The sequence below is a fragment of the Chiloscyllium plagiosum genome, unplaced genomic scaffold, assembly GCF_037043375.1.
Source record: "Chiloscyllium plagiosum isolate Xiang-an unplaced genomic scaffold, Cpla_swu_hap1 HiC_scaffold_16, whole genome shotgun sequence".
Lineage (NCBI taxonomy): Eukaryota > Metazoa > Chordata > Chondrichthyes > Orectolobiformes > Hemiscylliidae > Chiloscyllium > Chiloscyllium plagiosum.
The window spans coordinates 51,976,346-51,997,862 of NW_028270154.1; the positions used below are offsets into that span (position 1 = coordinate 51,976,346).

The window sequence follows — 21,517 nt, forward strand, 5'->3', positions numbered from 1 at the left end:
TTGGCAGTTGGGAAGGTAAATGCAATGTTAGCTTTCATTTCAAGAGGTCTCGATTACAAGAGCAGAGATGTACTGCTGAAGCTGTATCAGGCTGTGAGCAGTTTTGGGCCTTGAATCTAAGAAAGGATGTGCTAGCATTGAAGGATTTCCAGAGGAGGTTCACAAGAATAATCCTAGGGATGAAGTGCTTGAGGAGCGTTTGAGGACTCTGGGTTTGTACTTGATGGAATTTATAAGGATGAGGGGGATCTCATTGAAAGTCATAGAATAATGAGAAGCCCGGATAGAATGGATGTATAGAGGATGTTTCCACTAGTCGGAGAGACTAGGACCCGAGGGCACAATCTTAGAGTGAAGGGGTCACCCTTTAGAACTGAGATGGAGAGGAATTTCTTCAGCAAGAAGCTGATGAATCTGTGGAACAGATTGCCACAGAAGGCTGTGTAGACCAAGTAATTGAGTGCAATTAAGACAGAAATAAATATGTTCTTAATTATTAAGAGATCAAAAGTTACGGGGAGAAGGCAGGAGAATGGACTTGAGAAACAGGTCTACTATAATCAAGTGGTAGAGCAGACTTGATGGAGAAAATGGCCTAATTCTGCTCCTATATATCATGGCTTTAAAGTAGAAAGGCGGGTGATATAGGGGTGGAATTCCATACTTCAGAGATTATGCAACCAAAGGTATGGCCACTGATATGAAGCAGTTAAAGTTAAGGATGTTCAAGAGATGAGAAATGGAGGAACACAGATATCTCAAAGGTTAGTCAAAGTGGAAGAGATTGCAGAGATAGGGAGGAGACAGATAATCGAGGGGTTTGAAAATAAGAACAAGAGTTTTAATATCAAGATTTTGCTTGACTGGCAACCAATGTATTTCAGACAACATAGGAGTTGAAAGGAACTTAGTGTGAAGCAAGACATGGGAAGCAGAGTTTTGGTTAACCTCATGTTTACAGGGGGTTGAATGTGAGTGACCAGATAGGAGTATGTTGGAGTAGGCAAATCAGGTGGCAGCAAAGACATGGATGAGAGTTTTAGCAGCAGATGAGCTAGGAATGCAGAAAGTCAAGTGATGCTGGTTTGATGGAAACAGGCAATCACAGTAAAAGTGTGAATATGTGATCAAAAGCTCATCATCACAAACAGATTGATTTAGTCTAAAAATATAGTCAGGGATGGAGTCAGTAGCTAAGGAATGGAGTTTGAATTGAAACCAAAAGCTTCACATTATCTGCTAGAGGAAATTTCTGGTCACCCTCACTAGATGTCAGTACTTACAATATTCAAAAGACCAAGCTCGATCAGCTTACTAGCAGCCTCAGGGTTAAACTGAAGTATGCTGAAATGGAACAAATTATGGCAGGGTGAGCAAAATGTGGAAATCAACAGGATGATATAAAATGGCACAAAAGTAATATGCTGTGGTTACTGGAAATCCAAAATTAAGAACAAAACGTGCTGGAAAAGCTAAACAAATCAGGTAGCATCTGTGCAGAGAAACATTTAAAGGGCTGATTCTTCCCATTGTTTGGCTAGATGTTATTTTTGGTGAATTTCATGGACGATTTCCATTTGTAGGTCACGGCAGTTTTTCTCAAGCAACTTTTTGCTGCTAACCTCATTAATTATGCACCCGAGCTCAATAGCACTCTTCCTGCAGTCAAACCATTTGCTGGCTGCTGCTGGAACCTTCTGCATTGACACCATAGGTCCAATATTTAAACCTCAGCTGCGCTGCATTTCTAACACCGCAAACCAGGAAATGACATTCAAAGTTTACTCCTTGACTGCAGGAATTTAGATCTGATCCATTAGGTATGGAATTGTTTTGTTTGGTTTATCACTTACTACTTCTGCTGTTTCAGTCCTGCTTTGGAGCTTCACCAGGTTGTCAGCTCATTTTTAGGTATGCCTGGTGCTGCTCTGGCATGGTCTCCTGAACCAGGTTGATCCCCTGGCCTGATGTTAATGGCTGAGTGAGGGATATTTGAGGGCCAAGAAGTGGTAGAAATGAATTGCAGTACAATTCTGCTCTCAATTGCTAGCTGTGTTCAAAATCTATCCCATTCATGCCACACAACAAAATAGATGGAATCCTCAATGTAAAAATTAGACTTCAACTCCATGAGGACTGTGCAGTGGTCACTTCTATTGATTCTGTCCTTAAAAAGATATATCCATGGCAGGTAGATTGGTGCAGATGGGTTCAATTCTTTTTCACTAGGCAAAAGTGAGGACTGCAGATGCTGGAAACCAGAGTTTAGATCAGAGTAGTGCTGGAAAAGCACAGCAGGTCAGGCAGCATCCGAAGAGCAGGAAAATCAGGAATGCTTTTGCCCGAAACGTCGATTTTCCTGCTCCTCGGATGCTGCCTGACCTGCTGTGCTTTTCCAGCACCACTCTGATGTCAATTATTTTTTACCACTAGTTGGGTTCCTTCACCAGCTTTTGCAGATTCAATTGTGCAGCAATGATCTTAAGTCCTTGACCAGTTTTGTCAGTTCAGCTGCCAATCCACTCTTGGTGGTGGACTCTGAAGGTATTGAGGCAGTCTGAGCTGGTGAAGCTTTCAAGACTAGATATTTAAATGTGAAGAACTGGAAGCTTTTGCAAAGGAGGCAGAATTTTTATGAGATTTACTTCTTTACATATGTTTGTGTGTCAACTTTGGTGTCCAGCTCCCATATTAGTGTGTTCAAAGGTGGGTGGGAAGGAAGTGGGTTGGGCATACATTTTATCGTAATAATCCCACCACAAAAAGAGCCAATAGAGAATAGCCAACCCCTGACAAATTTTGCATACAGAGAAAGGAAAATTACTTTAAATGGTTTCATAAAGATGTAAATCTGAAGAATGTCAGTGACTGAACATATAGATATATCTAGGACTTTTTGGAAACAACACTTTGCAAAGCAAACGAAATAGGCTGAAGCAAGAAATAAGTGGTGGATCTAAAAGGAACACAAGTTCTTGCCTGTAGCCACAGAGTCTACAATGCTTTCAGAAGAAGTCACATGACTCAGTTTAAAGTTGCAATAAAACTTTTAGATTAAACACAAATAGCCCAAGGGATAGTTTGTCTGTGACGATAGTATTTGACCTCTCTGTCTCTTTCTCAGAAACCGTCAAAGTTTGTAAGTTGAAAACCCATTGGAATACCTCTTTAACACAAGCGGAGGGTGTGTAAAGGAATTATTGCAACCTGAGAAATCTTAAATGAGAATCCAGAATCTATCACCATTATCTCCAAACTTCAGTCAGCCACCCCTCATCCTTTGAAGGCACACCCCACTGCCAACAGCTTGTGAGCAAAATTACTTTGGTGACACCACAACATTTAGGAATTCTGGAGATGATTCTTTGCCCCACATGTAACTACTATTTTGCCAACGTGGTTTTAAGGTAACACTTGCGTGTATGAATGCATGCATTCATGTGTCTGTGTGACTTTGCAAAAAAATTCTACTTGCATATATTTGTACAGTTTAAGCGTTTTGTTCATAATCTTTAAATCTTCATTTGGGTATACTTTGTTTGCAATAAATTAGTTATTTAACTGTTGCTAACGGAATATAGCTGATGTGTTTGATATTGAGCAACAAATGATCTGATTATAAGTGCATTATGCATTTTTCTAAAATTGACAACATCACTTCCCTTTTTAAATTCAAGCTTTTCTTTTGTGACCAATGAAGGATTAGGTCAATGAATCAGCTCACCTCTCCTAACTTGACCATAGCAGAAACTCAAGACATGGAAATCCTTCTCAATACTAACATAATTTTGGACACAGTTCTGCCAATTGCATTAAACATAGAAACTAAACCATAAATTGTACTTTCTTGCACAGAGGATGAAGTGACACGTAGTATAGATTTTTGTTAAGTCATTCTTTGTATGTTATTCCCATAACTAATTTGTTTTATTTATTCATTTTGTGGGATGTGGGCATCACTGGCTGGCAAGCATTTATTGCCTCGCCAGTTGTTCTTGAGAAGGTGGTGGTGAGCTGCCTTTGTGTTCCACTGTAGTTCACTGTAGTTGATCCACAATGTCATTAGGGAGGGAATTCCAAGATTTTGACCCAGCGAAAGGGAAGGAATGGTGATAGATTTCCAAGTCATGATGGTGAGTGAGTTTGAGGGAAGTCAAAGGTGGTGGTGTGCCCATATATCTGCTGCCCTTCTCCTTCTAGATGGAAGAGATTGTGGGTTTGAAAGGTGCTGTCCAAGGACCTCTGATGAATTTCTGCAGTGCATTTTGTAGATAGTACACACTGCTGCTACAGTGCGTCAGTGGTGGAAGGAGTGGATGCTTGTGGATGTAATGCCAATCAAGCAGGCTGCTTTGTCCTGGATGGTATCAAGCTTTTGAGTGTTGTGGGGGCTGCACCCAAACTGGTAAGTGGGGAGTATTCCATCAGATTCCTGACTTTTGCCTTGTAGATGTTGAACAGGCTTTGATGAGTCAGAAGGTGAGTTACTTGCAGCTGTATTCATTATTCTATAAATATTTAAATATTAATAATGGAGGCAATTTCATTAATACACTACCACTTCACTAAAATGTAAAATGTACAAAATGTTTAATGGAGAGAATCTTCGCGCCTGGCAATTTTGTTTAATTAATTTACATAAGCTGTTTTAGAGCATCAGTTCACAAAGCAATTTTGTTTCAACCATGTCAACTAGTAAACTAATCAAAGCAAATTAGCATTAAAAACTGAAGCAGCTACCGACTGTTTATTGAAAATATCATTGATTGCAGGTGTATTTAATGTGAAAAATATTAGGTTGGAATGTTGGAACGAATATTCCTTTAAATTGTGCTGGGACAATGAAACAATGGTGTATTACAATGAGAAAGGATATGATAATAAGCTGGTGATATATAACATGACATAACAGTGGCATCAGCAGTCATGTTCAGGGATCTAGGGAAAAAAAGGATGTGATGCTTTGTATCTGTAAGAGATGTACTTACAGAGAACAGTATTATCTACAATAATAAAGATAAAAGGATTTGCAGAAACCTACCAGAGTCCAACAGAAGTCATTTAGAGGTAATGGGAAACCATTGCAGGCCATAACAACATAAAGAGAGAAGGATAATCATCTTATTGATGTGCAGAACAGTACCTCATGCTGTAAACCATGTGACTACACATGCTGGTGAAGGGTTTACATTTGTTAAATAAAAGTTTGAAGAGCTAAGCATAACCTTGAAGGAAAAAATATGATTCCAAACTTCTAGGCAGATCGCACACTTATGCTTCTTGAAGAAATATATTGACTATTTACATTAAACAGAATGCATTTTGCTTTTGTTTGAACACATTTAAAATTGCATTTGGTTGATTCGTAATCTAAATAAGAAAAACAAGTAATATTCATTTCCATTTTTAAACATTTCTTTTACTCTATCTCTAATCCCCCCAATTTTATTCAATTCTACTTTCCTTTTCCTTTTGCACTGCTCATTGTTCCTCTTACTTCCTTCAATGCCATCTTCCCTCTTACCACAATCCAACTCCAACAGGGAAACAGCATAGTTTGCCAACAAGCCCCGAGTCAGAATGTATGGATTACTAGCCAATCTCTGTCTCTTCCCCTTTATACAGAATATTTGACAAACTTTAACTACACTAAAAGAATATTTTTAAAAAAGACATACCTATTGATGTCCTCGGGAGGAATAGCTGTTCCATTGTTATATACAAAATACAGCTCCATTATAGATTTAGCTACCTGTCTGTAAGAAAATTATTTCTTCCAATTATTTAATAATCAAAGTTGTTCAAAATATTAATATAATAAAACAAGTTCAAAACTATTTTATCACATTATTTAATTGCAAAAATAGCTTAATTTTTTTGTAACTTTTTTAAAAAAATGAATATAGTTCTAATTGCACTGCATTATCTGAAATCTCAGCCAGTAGAAATTTTCATAAATGTGCTTTATGTCTGATTGTCAAGCATCTGCTAAAAATCTTAAAGCAAAATGTATAAACATTTTTACTGAGATCCAATCTACAATAATAATCAATGCATTAATCAATGCTAGCAATGCATTAAATAAATAATGCACCTTTCACTGAAATAGCATTGGAATATTTATGCCATACCTGGCTAATGGTTGTACTTTATTATTGTTGACAGCAGTTACACTTGCCACATATGGATTTGAATTTGTGGCTTCCCGAAGCAACCTATAAACAGAATTAATTTCATATTTAAAGATTTGTAGGAAATAAATTACAGTGTAGCAAATATTTATTTTGATGAATGGCTTGGTAACTTACGCAATTATTTCATTCATATTTTTCTGAAGTTTTTCAGGTGTTGTACTAAACTCTAACTGTGTCTTGTAACTTTCATCAACTGTAATTAACTGTAAAAAAAGTGTTACAATATGCAAAATAAATCTAATAATTTTGATTATTTTATTCAAATTTTCATTGTGCTCCATTCTCATCTTACCGTTATGCCATCTTCTGATATCACAAAGCAGATTGACTATCATCACCAACCTCACTATCATGGTTTTGTATATATATATATACAAATGAAAGACATATGATATATATATTAGTGCCACCTTATCTTATGATCACTAAGCTGTAAGTGATAATCAAGCAATTCCATGCAGGTCACTGTTGAAAGCCTGACAAATTCCTGTCAGCTTTAAGCTGGTTACAATACTTAGGTAAGTCATGGGGAGTTGAGGGAATGGAAGATGAGTCAGTACTCCTCCATACTGAACAACACTTGGAGGAAGACTGAGGGTAGCAAGGATGCAAAATGTATGGGGGATTTTAATGTCTACCACCAAGAGTAGCTAGGTAGCAACACTATTGATTAAGCTGGTCAGGTCCGAAAGGACATAGTTGCTATACTGGGTCTACATCAGGTGGTAAGAGAATCAACAAGAGGGAAAAACTCCTTGACCTCATCCTCACCAATCTGTCAGCTGCAGATGAATCTGTCCATACTGATACTGTATCAGTATGACTGACCACTGCACAGTCCTTGTGGAAATGAAGTCTTACATTCACATTGATAATAACCTCCATCATGATGTGTGGCACTATCAATGCGCTAAATGGGACAGACTTTGAACACATTTAGCAACTCAAGACCAAGGCTTAGCAGCCAAGAAGAACTGTGTGGATCATCAACAGTAGCTGAACTCCAGCACAATCTGCGACCTCTTGCCCCAGCAGACACCCCATTCAACCATTTCCATCAAGCCAGGGGATCAGCTCTGGTTCAATGCAGAGTGCAGATGGGCATGGCAGGGACAGCACCAGGCATACCTGCAAGTGAGGTACTAAACTGGTGAAACTACCAGACAGGACTATTTGTGTGTCAAACAACATAAGCAGCAAGTTGATAGATAGAGCTAAACAATTCCATAACTAACAGATCAGATCTGTAGTCCTGAGACATCCAGTTGTGAATGATGGTGGACAATGAAACAACTCATTGCAGGAGGAAGCTTCACAAATATCCTTATCATCAATGATGGAAGAGCTCAGCATTTCAGTGCAAAAGCTAAGGCTGGAGGACTCACAGTAAAAAGACTGAAGAATTTGCAGCAATCTTTAGACAGAAGTGCTGAGTAGATGATCAATCTTAGCCTCCTCCAGTGGTCCCAGCATTAAAAATATCAGTCTTCAGCCAATCTGATTTACTCCACGTGACATTGAGAAATGACTGGAGGCATTGGATGCTATAAAGAAACCTAAAAACATTCCAGCAATAGTACTAAAGAACTTGCTGCACCCTAGCCAAGCTGTTCCAACATAACTACAGCACTGGCATCTACTCGCTAATGTGGAAAATTACTTAGGTAAGTCCTGTTCACAAAAAGCAGGACAAATCCAACTTGGCCATTTACTGTCCCATCAGTCCACTTTTGATCATCAGTAAAGTGACAGAAGCAGCATTTTCTTAGTAACAACCAGCTGACTGATGCCCAGTTTGGGTTCGACCAGCGCCACTCAGCTCCTGATCTCATGGCAGCCTTGGTACAAATATGGACAAAAGAGTTGAATTCTATAGATGACATGTGAGTGACAGCCCTTGCATCAAGGCCATATTTGATTGAGTGTGGCTACAAGGAGACCTAACAAAAATCAGGTGGAAGGGGCAAACTCTCCACTAATAGGAGTCATTCGTGTCACATCGGAAGATGCTTGTGGTTGTTGAAGGTCAGTCATCAAAGCTCCAGGACATTCTGCAGGAGTTCCTCGCGGTAATGTCCTAGGTCGAACCATCTTCAACTGCTTCATTTACAAACTTCCTTCTGTCACAAGAATTGGGGATGTTTGCACAATTTTTGGCGCCATTCATGACTCCTCAGATACTGAAGCAGTCCATGTGCAAATGCAACAAGATCTGGATAGTATCCAGGTTTGAGCTGATAAGTGGCAGAACATTCACACCACAAACACCAGGCAATGGCATCTCCAATGAGAAACAATCTAATCATCACCTCTTGACATTCAATGGTTTTACCACCACTGAATCTCCCACTGTCAACATCAGGGGTTACTATTAACTAGAAATTCGACTAGACTCATCATATAAGTACAGTAGGCTACAAGAGCAGGTCAGAGGCTAGGAATATTGCAGCAAGTAAACTCACCTCCTGACTCCTCAAAACCTGACCACCATCTACAAGGAACAAGTCAAGAATGTGATGGAATACTCCCCACTTGCCTGAATGAGTGCAACTCCAACAGAACTCTAGAAGCTTGACACCATCCAGGACAAAGCAGCAAGCTTGATTGGCACCATATCCACAAGCATTCACTCCCTCCACAACTGATGCTCAGTAACAGCAACGTGTACTATCTCTAAGATGTACTGTGAAGTTCATCAAAGATCCTTAGAAAGCACCTTCCAAACCCACAACAACGTTTATCCAGAAGGACAAGGGCAGCAGATATAATAGTAACATCACCACCCTCACATTCCTCTTAAAGCCACTCACCATCCTGACTTGGAAATATATTGCCGGTCCTTCACTGCTGCCAGGTCAAAATCCTGGGATTCCCTCCCTAAGGGTATTGTGGGTCTACCTAAAGCACATGAACTTCAGTGGTTCAAGGAGGTAGCTCACCACAACTTTCTCAACGGCAACTTTAGATGGGCAATAAATGCTGGTCAGACAGCAATGATCAAATCCTATGCGTGAATAAATTTTAAAAAAGAAAATTAAATGGGACTAGGTCAGCAACAGCTCACTGCTAGTGTGGATACAGAGGAATATTTGGTCAGTGGCTTTTAGGACTACAAGTTGGACCACTGTACATCTGCAAAAGCTATAGTCAAATATTGAACAGTGCACACTCTACCTCGACTCAATAAACATAGCAAATTGTTCTCAAAACAAATGCAGGCCACTCATTTCAAAAGACTGCACTTATTTCATGTGACTATCAGAGCTCCCTAAAAAAAGATAAATTTAGCAGTGCATCAAATTCAAGCAAAGATGGTGCAGGCCATTGATTTTCAAGTTTCTTTTCACTGCTATTCCACAACTGTGGACAAAGATTGTAACATGCTGAAGTTCTCCCCCAACATTCTTTCAGATTTATTCGAGTGTGTGGTGTTGGAAAAGCACAGCAGGTCAGGCAGCATCCAAGTCGCAGGAGAATTGATGTGTTTGGCATAAGCTCTTCATCAGGAATGAGGCTTGTGGGCCGGAGTGGGGGCGTGCTGAGAGATAAGTGGGAAGGGGGTTGGGCTGAGGAGAAGAAACCTCCGAATGTGATAGGTAGATGAAGGTAGGGTTGAAAGTCATAGTCGGAGAGGAGGATGGAGCGGATAGGTGGGAAGGCAGATGGGCAGGTCAAGACAGCGGTGCCGAGTTGGAGGCTTGGGACTGGGATAGGTTGGGAGATGGGGAAATGAGGAAACTGGTGAAATCCATATTTTATCCTGTGTGGTTGCAGGGTCCCAAGGCGGAAGCTGAGGCATTCTTCCACTAAGCATCGGGTAGTTAGGGTTTGGTGATATCATAGAATCCCTGAAGTGTGGAAACAGGCCCTTCGGCCCAACAACTCCACTCCAACCCACCAACAGTATTCCACCGAAACCCATTCCCCATTACCCTACATTTACTCCTGACTGATGCAACAAACCTACACATCCCCAGGAACAATGGGACAATTTATAGCATGGCCAATCCACCATAACCTGCACATCCCTGGACACTATGGGACAATTTAGCATAGCCAATCCACCCTAATCCGCACTGTGGGAGGAAACCGGAGCACCCGGAGGAAATCCACGCAAACACAGTGAGAATGTGCAAACTGCACACAGACAGTCACCCAAGGCTGGAATCGAACCTGGGACCCTGGCTCTGGGAGGCAGCAGTAGTAACCGTGAGTCATCATGCCACCTCTAAACCTTTCCTGTTCATATCCAGATGCCTGTTAAATGTTTTAATTGTATCACCCTCTACCTCTTCCTCTGGCACACTACTACCCCACCCCAACCAAGCAGAAATCCATTTGACTGAATGAAGTGAAGGCACCAATTTGTTGGCAATGCTTCCACCAGGAATCCTGCAGCCTGTGTTGTGCTTCACCTCAACCCTTGGCTGATGCTGGCACAGGCGGGCCAGGGGGTGTGCAGCAGCAGGGGAGAAATCCTGAGGGAATGCAACCCCCCTACCATGGATTGTGACTCAGGGACTGAATCCACAGCGACGCCCCTGCAGTTGCAGAGCTAAGAGAGAGAAAGAGAGGGCCTTCAGGGACAGAGCACGGGGAGTGGGGGAGTGATGGGAATACTGATGGAGGAGGTCCAGGACCTACATGTTCCTTGGTGGAGTAGGAGGGGGAGTTGACGTGTTCAGCCACGGGGCAGTGGGATTGGTTGGTGCAGGTGTCCCAAAGATGTTCTCTGAAATGATCCGCAAATTGGCGTCCTGTATCCCTGATGTAAAGGAGACCACATTGGGTGCAATGGATACAGTAGATGACGTGTGTGGAAGTACAGGTAAATTTCTGTCAGATGTGGAAGGATCCTTTGGGGCCTTGGACGGAGGTGAAGGGTGAGGTGTGGGTGCAGGTTTTGCACTTCTTGCGTGGCAGGGAAAGTGCCGGGAGTGGGGCATGGGCTGGTGGTGGGTGTGGATCTGACAAGGAAGGCGTGGAGGGAATAGTCTCTCTGAAATGCAGATAGAGGTCGGGGGGGGAATAACCCTGGTGGCGGGGTCTGTTTGCAGGTGGCAGAATTGGTGGAGGATGATGCGATGTATCCGTTAGTTGATGGGGTGTAAGGTGCGGACCGGGGTGGGAGGTTCTGTCCTTGTTGCGATTGGAGGGTTGGGTTTCAAGGGCAGACATGTGTGAAGTGGAGGAGATGCACTGGAGGAAGCATCGACACCTGGGAGGGGCTATTGCGGTCTTTGAAAAAGGAGGCCATCTGGGATGTTCTATGATGGAATTGGCTCTCCTGGGAGCAGACAGGGACTTCCACTCTTGAACCCCACCGTTCCAATCACAACAAGGACCTCCGCCCTTAAACCCCACTCCTCCAAATGTAGCAAGGACCTCCACCCTTGAACCCCACCCCTCCAATCACAACGAGGACCTTTGCACTTGAACCCCACCCCTCCTATTGCAGCAAGGACCTCTGCCCTTGAACACCACCCCTCCAATCGTAGCAAGGACCTCTGCCCTTGAGCCCCATCCCTCTAATTGCAACAAGGACCTTTGCACTTGACCCCACCTCTCCTATTGCAGCAAGGACTTCCGACCTTGAGCACCACCCCTCCAATTGTAGCAAGGACCACCGCCCTTGAACCCCATCCCTCCTATTGCAACAAGGACAGAACCGCCATGTCCTTACTTTCCACCCCCACAACCTCTGGATGCATTGCATCATTCTCCACCAATTCTGCCACCTGCAAACAGACCCCACCACCAGGGTTATATGTCCCTCCCCATCCTATCTGCATTTCGGAGAGACCATTCCCTCCACGACTCCTTTGTCAGATCCACGCGCAAACCCCCACCCCCACCTCCACAAGCCCACCCGCACTTTCCCCTCCCACTGTAAGAAATGCAAAACCTGCACCTACACCTCACCCCTCACCTCCATCCAAGGCCCCAAAGGATCCTTCCACTTCCGACAGAAATTTACCTGTATCTTCTCACATGTCATCTACTGTATCCATTGCACCTGATGTGGTCTCCTCTACATCATGGAGACAGGACGCCAACTTGCAGATCATTTCAGAGAACATTTCTGGGACACCTGCACCAACCAACCCTACCGCCCTTGGCTGAACACTTCAACTACCCCCTCCCACTCCATCAAGGACATGCAGATCCTGCACCTCCTCCATTGCCACTCCCTAACCACCCAACACCTGAAAGAAGAACGCCTCATCCTTTGCCTTCGGACCCTGCAACCACACGAAATCAATGTGGATTTCACCAGTTTCCTCATTTCCCTTCATTCCACCTTATCCCAGTCCTGAGTCTCCAACTTGGCATTGTCATCTTGACCTGTCCATCTTCCTTCCCACCTATCCTCTCCACCCTCCTCTCCAACCTATCACTTTCACCCCCACCTTCATCCATGTATCACATTCCGAGGTACCTTCCAGCCAGCCCCACCCCTGTCCCATTTATCTCTCAATCCTCCGGCCCACAGGCCTCATTCCTGATGAAGGGCTTATGCCCGAAACATCAATTCTCCTGCTCCTCGGGCGCTGCCTGACCTGCTGTGCTTTTCCAGCACCACACTCTTGATTCTGATCTCAAGCATCTGCAGTCCTCACTTTCTCCTTTCAGATTTATTCACATGGACTGTATGGAATTACATGAACTGGTAATTCATGTAGCAAAGCATCAGTGACTCCTTTGCTCAGTTGGATGGCATGCAATGCAAAGTGATGTCAACACTACAGGATCAACTTCTTTACCAGCTCAGGTCACCATGAATGCCCGGCCTCCTCAATCCTGCCCTCACCTGAGGCAACACAAGTTTAACTCACTACCAGTCATCTGTCTACTGAGAGAGCAGGACTACAGGCAGTGTATCCTTCACTCACTTGATGGAGCATTAAAGAGCCAAATGGTTGAGTTTGAAATGGTTCCCTTTCAATAACTGGCAGATCCAGAAATGAAGAAATACAATCCCAGAATTAATGCTGTGGCTCTTAAATGATCTAAAGTGCAAAAGGTTTTTGATCTATAGATCAGCCAATATGAACAAACATAGCAGTCAAAAAGGCCTCTTGTTGCCTTGCAATTTTGAAGTATCTTTTATTATACTGGTTGTAATTTTTGACATGTAATATAGGAGGTCAGGGTAATTAATGGAATGAGACAGATCAAGGAGTCATTTAAATGGGATCCATATTTTAGGAATTGCAGGTTGCCTGAATGGAGGATGACAGCGGAAGACCATTTGATTTTTATTATTTTTGTTTGGACCAAGTTGACTTTCATGCTATGTTTGTTCAACAATGAGAGTAGTTATTAAAAGTTGAAAGAGATTCTATAACAACTGGATAATCTTAATAGTACTTACGTCTAGATCACTGCTTGCATATAAAGTGGGATTGCCTCCATCTCTTGCTTCTACAGTTACCTTGTATTGTCCTCTCAATGTTTTGTCTAGTGATGATTTAATCCTATGAATCAAAGCACTATTTTAATATCATCAGGTAAGGTATGTTAAAATCTTTCTTCAATGAGATATGTGTCATAATTTTATGCATTGCTGTGCATTCAGAGGATGTCAACAATTCAAACATCAGTGAATAAATGACATTCAAAAAACTGATTGATAAATTAAAATAAAAATGAAAGTTATTTTAGAGATGTGACTGTAGACAGATTCCTGAAAGCAATACCAAAACAGAATTTCTGCATACTTCACTTTAATTAGATTATTTCCTGGTAGCATCACATTCAATGTCTGCCGCAAGAAAATGGAAGGGTGGGGTAACAACAAGAAAAGAGAAATTTAATCCTGTCAAGTTAGGAGCGCAAAGTTGGGATCACTCCTGCCTCTGCAAACTGACTTAGGGAGAAAGTGATCCTGGCCAATTGGATTTTCATTCAGGAGTGAGTACTAACAGGAGTTACAGGCATTGGCCTAGAAAGAGTTGGAAGGCAGCCATAGGGGCTACTGGGTGAAAAGGCAATCTGTGACATGGCTAGCCTTGGCTGCGATACATAAAGACACAGTAAAACAAAAACTGATTCTCCAGCCCACACCCTGTTCTCTCCCAACCACTCTCCACATGCCCCATGCATGCCAATCTATGCACTTTACACAAGCATCCCCCCCATCCATCTTTTATGGCCGCTCCAACCTTCCAAGCCAGCCCATTTCTATTACACTCCAGCTTTTTTCCTTTATGGCCTCCATATCATTGAGCCAATATGCACCATGAGTAGACCTCAGGACACATGATGAGGTCAAATAAGATAAAGTTTGAAGTGTCCATTGATGAATTCACTATTTGTAAAAGAATCACTGATTTATTTTAAAATATCACTACATTTCACTATCTAATCTCTTATAAAAATGAGTATTGGCATTCATAGGCCCACGTCAAAGACTTTGCAAGCACTTGGAATTCTCAGTCAAGCTGTGAACTGGCAGGTATCCTACTCTGATAATGGCAGATTGTGGAATCAAGTCATGCAGATCAAAACACTTAATAACAACTTTCAGGTTTGAGACAGTTCAATAGCAAGCTTTTTTTATTGACATTGCAGGAAGTTTTTCAAAAGTTTAACTGGAAGGACAATTAAAAACCTTAAAGCTTGGCAGTTCCCTTGATAACTTTGTTGATAACTCCCTTGAGAATGGCCTTGAAAACTCCCTTGGCAATTTCAATCAGCTTGACTGTTTCAATGGATTTATTCATTGCTTATTGCACATTCATATATATCTTTAACAATTTCTAAGGACACCTGACCACTTCCAAACGGCCCCTTACCTTTCCTAAATATTTCCCTCTACCTCACCAAAAGAGTAGCTTAACTCTCCAAAAGGGCTGCCTTCATCTCAAAGGATTGGGATGGAGGCTATTTGCACTTTGGGTGTACTAGTTGTGACTACATAATTAACAGAAACTAGTTTATTGTATACTTGCAAACATAGGCACTCTACAGTAATATGTTGGTCTCTCTTCAAGTCTTTTGAATGCTGCCTTTTTATGTGAGCTGTGATGTCATCACAATGTATGATGTTACTCAGACACTTCCAGAAAAAAGTGCTTCCTTAATCCTTTCAGAAACATATTTCAAAGCATCAAGTGTAGATCCCCAGGACATGGGCACAACGATGGTGAGAATTATGCTTTAGTGAATTTCAAAGTGATGAGAACACAATAACGGATGATATCGCAATAACCTAACAAATATTCTGTAAATCTTTGGAGAACCTCAAAGGCATCCCCAGCCATCACCAGAATTTTGACAAAACAGTTTACTGGACTAAGAAAAGGCAAGCAAAATTAAGAGAGAGGAAATCTAAGCTGCAGACAACAGATTTTGCAGAACAATGTTTGATGGTTGCTGAAGGTGAAATAAGGTGTTTGCAAGAATGGTGTTACTGTCTGCAACCTTACACTGCTTTGCTCATCTTTCAGTGCTACAGAATTCCTACAAGAAACTCAAGCCTATTCTGACACAAGTCTATTCTGCATGATAGCGACAGATACCATCACATTAAAGAGTACAACTTTGTGCTGAGTTTTCTGTTGACTTACATTCTGAGAAGGAAGTTTCTTGCAGTGACTATTAGATATAAACTTGGATCTGGAAAATGTATGCTGGCATCTTAGGTTCAGCCAATTGGGTAACACTTACATTTGACTGTCCTGGCAAGCCTTATCTCATATGGCATAATGAAAAGAATCACGAATAGAGTGTTTTCACAAAACATCTGACATAACAGCTGATTGGCCATTGATAAATATGGCCAGGCAGAGTCAATGATACCCATTATTTGCCAACCTGTCTTCAAGGCAACTACCACTCTGACAAATTTCAACCTTAAAGATGACTATCCTAATAAGTCACACAACACCAGGTTATAGTACAACAGGTTTATTTGAAATCACAAGCTTTCGGAGCACAGTTCCTTCGTCAGTTGAAATGAGAGAGAAGAGCACAGAGACACAGAATTTATGGGCAGAGAGAGATCAAGGGCAGAGAGATTTTTTTTAAAAATCATACAACTGGTGGGGGTGGAATATCGAATAATAAGTCTCTGCAGGTGACCAAGGATGCTGGATGGTGTGAGTAAAGTGTCAACAGCTGGATAACAAGCAAAAGGACGACCTATAATCCGATTAAATGAGGCAAAGAGATAATTTTTAAAAATTAAAAATAAGATGGTGCTGGAGACGAACTAAATGACTAGAATAACATGATAGGTTTAAGAGTCGCATGCTGAGGGTCTAACCAAAGTAATAAATAATCCTAAGCTATACAAATGAATTAAGATAGAGAGATCATAACAATTTATCAATAATTTATATGCATACACATTAACAACATTTTCTTCCTTTGGACTCATGGCGAGGAGTCACTGAAATGACTACACAGCAACATCAACATCTTTCATCCCACCATCAGAATTTCCATTGACTACTCTTCAGGATCAGTTTCACTCTTAGACACATGCATCTCTATCAAAGACAGACACCTCAGTAACTCTCTCTAACGCAAGCCCACAAATATCCTAATGATGCTGTCCTTCTCTAGCTTCCACTTAAACATATTAAAGAAACCATCCGTTAAGGACAAGCTCTGCACATACACAGCATCTGCTCAAATGAGGAAGAAAGCGACGGACACCGGATGCCCTCAGATGAATAGCATATAATGCTCAACTTATCAATCGCCAGTTCCAACGTGCCACAGCAAAAAACTGCAAAGGCCTCCTCAGAAGACCGATAGAGGATAAGACCAATAGAGTACCCTTCCTTGTCCAGTGCTTCCTTGGAGCGGAGAGACTATGCCATGTTCTTCGCAGCTTTCAACATGTCTTTGATGACAAAAAGCATCTTGCCAAGTTCATCCCTACCCCTCCCACTTCTAGCCTTTAAATAACTGCCAAAACCTTAAATAGACCATTGTTCACAGCAAACTACCTTGCATTCAGGTGAACATTGACCACAACACCACACAACCCAACCACAGCAATCTCTGCAGGACATGTCAGATCATCAACATGGGTAATACCATCACACGTGGGAACACCACCTACCATGTACATGGCAGGTAATCATGTGACTCAGACAATGTTGTCTACCTCATTCGCTATAAGCAAAGATACCCTCATGCATGGTATATTGGCAAAACCACACAGGTGCTACGACAACAGGCACTGTGCAACAATTGCCAGACAGGAATGTTCCTTTCCAGTTGGACAATCAGCTTCCTATCTTTGGGTAAGCGTCCTCCAAGGTGGACTTCAAGACACACAACAATGCAGAATCGCCGAGCAGAAACTGATAGCTAAGTTGCATACTCAGGAAGACCACCTCAACCGTGACCTTGGGTTCATGTCTCACTAGATGTGACCCCACCACACTGTTCTGTATCCGTGAAATCTTCCTTACTGTTCTGTTTTGACAGCCTCACCTTAATAACTTGTTATGATCTCTCTACCTTAATTAGTTTGTATGTTTTGGATTATGTATTACTTTGGTTAGACCCTTGGTATGTGACTCTTAAATCTATCATGTTATCCCAGTCATTTAGTTTGTCTCCAGCACTACTTTATTTTTAACTTTTTATAATCTCTCTGCCTCACTTAATCGGATTATAGGTCATCCCTTCACTTGTTATTCAGTTGTTGACACTTCACTCACACCATCAACCACTCTTGGTTACCTGCAGAGACTTATTATTGAACACTCCACTCACACCAGTTGTATCATTTTTTGACCTCTTTGCCTTTGATCTCTCTACCCATAAATTCTGTGTCTGTGTGCTCTTCTTTCTCACTTTACCTGATGAAGGGGCTGCGCTCCAAAAAGCTTGTGATTTTTCAAATAAACCTGTTGGACTATAACTGGTGTCGTGTGATGTCTGACTTTGTCCATCCCAGTCCAACAGCAGCAACTCCACATCATGGCTACTCTTATAAGCTTGACCATTCCAGTACCAAGGATTCTTGCCATCACCTTACAATACTGAATTTGCAAGTTGTGTTTGTCCACAATTGTGAGCACTCACCCGAATAAGGACTGAAAGGAAGTATTTACCTACCTGAAATTACCATTATCATTACAACTGTTGCCAACTAGCAGAAACATATTAGAGTAGAAACCAGACAGAAGTCCAATAAGACACCTCACAATTTCCCTTCCTGGCTGCTGGTTGTGTTAGTTCAGGGACAGCACAAACAAGTGTAGAAAATTGTTTGTTGTTTTTTAGTCATAGAAGAATGACCTAGCTGTGCCATCAACAATTTCCTTTACTGTCATTTCAGGTGTACTGCTGAGGTTTTGTAATCTGCATTGTTGTCTTTAGATCACTCATGATTTGAAATAATACATAAATTGACATTACTTGATAGTTGCTGTGTATTCACCATCGATAAGGATAGATCTTGAAGCTTCAAATATATCTGGCGATAAATTGTTTGATTGTCCATCCAAAAAGATGAATAAAACTTTGACAACAAAAAACTCAATTGCTGCATTTTTTCCAGTGTCATTGTCGCTTGCCTGTAAAGAAAGGCTTTGCATTAATTAATCTTATTTATCAATTGTTGTTTACAGACATTTAGTTTTAATAGTGACTTCAGTAGCCAGAGTAATAAGGCATAGCGTTTATATGGTACACTGCCGGAATCCAGCTTCAAATCTCCACACCAGTTACTTGTAGGACACTTGATAAGAATTCGAGCAGCCAAAGAATATCTTCCTGCTGTAATGATTAAAAATCAACAAGAAAAGTGCTAGACTTCATATATTATTTGCTACAATGGTTCCAACAATTAGTTATGTGAATAGGTTGGAGAAAATAGGGCTGTTCTCTTTTAGTTCAAGGAAGGCTCAGAGAAGATTTACTGTAGGTGATTAAAATCCTAAAGAGCCACTTCAAGACACCACTGTGTTCACTGACCAACATCTCTGTTCTCGGGCTTGCTGCACTGCTTCTGCTAAGCACAATGCATGCAAAAAGAATAGTCTCACTTTCCAATTCGGAACCCTGCAACCTTCAGGACTCATGATCAAGTTCAACTATTTTAAGGCTTCAGCACTTTCTCCCATGTCCGTACCCAAACCCCACACATCAGACCTACCACAAGCAACCCATTGTCAGCCACTAATGTCCCCATATCAGCTATTGATTCGCTCAGGCTGACCTTTACCCTTCCTTTGTCCACTCAACCATTTTTCTCTGTTTCTGGGTTCTATGTACACTTATTGTTTTCACCTCCCCCCACCCCATCTTCAGCATATAGACAAACCTTTTCCTAGCTACAATCAGTTCTGAAAAAGGGTCACTGGGCCCAAAACATTAAGTCTGTTTTCTCTCCATAGAGACTGCCAGACCTCCTGACCTTTTCTAGCAATTTCTGTTTCTGTTTTTAAAATCATAAAGGGTTTTGATTGAACAAATAAAGAGAAACCGGTTTGCAAAGTTTGATGGGTCATTGACCAGAGGGCACAAACCTAGGGTCATTAGCAATAGAACCAAGAGTGACATGAAGAAAAATGTCATCTGTCATTCAAATGAGATGCCCGGATCATAGAATTGTTGCTGAACATTCAATAGTACCTTCAAAAGGAAATTACATTAACGCCTGAAGAGTGAAATGAATGTAAATGCCATGCGGACTTCTAAAAACTCTCTCCCTCTCAAAACTGCCTCTGAGACTTGCATCCCTTCAAACAATTTGCCTTCCCGGATTATGAGTACTTTGAAGACTAAGAGAAGTCAACATTTGAGATTTATATTCTTTGTAAACATGAAAAAAATTTTGCAGGTGAAAATAGTTTATGTCAGTGGTGCAAAGTGGACTGGTGACAACTTTAACACCTTGTTTTTTACTGTGCTGTTATTTATTTTAAATTTGACTTCAAAAATATTACAATTTTTTTTATCTCTCAAACCAAGTAATTTTGACAGGGCCAAGAAACCAGTCTCCAAAATGATCATTCTGTGAAATTCAGTGGAAAGCAAATCATGTTCTGTGAAATTTCAACTTCCGATTCATTATTTAACACTGCTGGTATAGACTGCCTTTATCTTTGTCTAGTGATCTGTTTTCATTTGGTAGTTGTGGTTGTTATCAAAATCTAGAGAGTCGTTTTGAGCTGTTTTCCGACATTATAGTTTTACAAAAGCAAGGGATATTGAATTCCAAGTTCGAAAATTCTTCAAAAGCATCTTTATATTTGTGTTGATGAGCTGGTCATTTTCAAATTATTGTTATGTCAATAATAAGTTACAATTTACAAACAGCCTTAATGTATCTCATAATTGAAAAAGTATTTTAAGCACATATTAAAAATGAGTTTGTGTTCCTAAATGAATATTTTGCATCAGTATTTACTGTGGAAAAGGATATGAAAGATATAGACTATAGGGAAATAGATGGTGACATCTTGCAAAATGTCCACATTACAGAGGAGGAAATGCCGGATGCCTTGAAACGGTTAAGGGTGCATAAATCCCCAGGACCTGACCAGGTGTACCTGAGAACTCTGAGAAGCCAGAGAAGTGATTGCTGGGCCTCTTGCTGAGATATTTGTATCATCGATAGTTACAGGTGAGGTGCCGGAAGACTGGAGGTTGACAAACGTGGTGCCACTGTTTAAGTAGGGCTGTAAAGTCAAGCCAGGGAACTACAAACCGGTGAACCTGACCTCAGTGGTGGGCAAGTTGTTGGAAGGAATCCTGAGGGACAGGATGTACATGTATTTGGAAAGGCAAGGACTGATTAGGGATAGTCAACATGGCTTTGTGTGTGGGAAATCATGTCTCACAAACTTGATTGAGGTTTTTGAAGAAGTAACAATGAAGATTGATGAGGGCAGAGCAGTAGATGTGATCTCTATGGACTTTAGTCAGGCGTTCGACAAGGTTCCCCATGGGAGACTGACTAGCAAGGTTAGATCTCATGGAATACAGGGAGAACTAGCCACTTGGATACAGAACTGGCTCAAAGGTAGAAGACAGAGGGTGGTGGTGGAGGGTTGTTTATCAGACTGGAGGCCTGTGACTAGTGGAGTGCCACAAGGATCGGTGCTGGGCCCTACTACATTTTGTCATTTACATAAATGATTTGGATGCGAACATAAGAGGTACAGTTAGTAAGTTTGCAGATGACACCAAAAGTGGAGGTAGTGGACAGCAAAGAGGGGTACTTCAGATTACAACAGGATCTGGACCAGATGGGCCAATGGGCTGAGACATGGCAGATGGAGTTTAATTCAGATAAATGCGAGGTGCGGCATTTTGTGAAAGCAAATCTTAGCAGGACTTATACACTT

At 41.4% G+C, this 21,517-nt stretch overlaps 1 protein-coding gene across 2 annotated transcripts in view; it reads right to left on the reverse strand.

The window, feature by feature from the left end:
* cdhr2 (cadherin related family member 2) overlaps positions 1 to 21,517 on the reverse strand; it is a 139,205-nt gene that overhangs the window by 20,154 nt on the left and 97,534 nt on the right. For both annotated transcript variants that reach the window (XM_087995380.1, XM_087995378.1), the window contains 6 exons: positions 18,582 to 18,739; positions 13,570 to 13,672; positions 6,309 to 6,397; positions 6,132 to 6,215; positions 5,679 to 5,756; positions 1,284 to 1,344 (listed from right to left, as the gene is read on the reverse strand). In XM_087995380.1, coding sequence (XP_087851506.1) covers positions 1,284 to 1,344; positions 5,679 to 5,756; positions 6,132 to 6,215; positions 6,309 to 6,397; positions 13,570 to 13,672; positions 18,582 to 18,739 — 573 coding nt within the window. The remainder of the gene's footprint in view (positions 1 to 1,283; positions 1,345 to 5,678; positions 5,757 to 6,131; positions 6,216 to 6,308; positions 6,398 to 13,569; positions 13,673 to 18,581; positions 18,740 to 21,517) is intronic.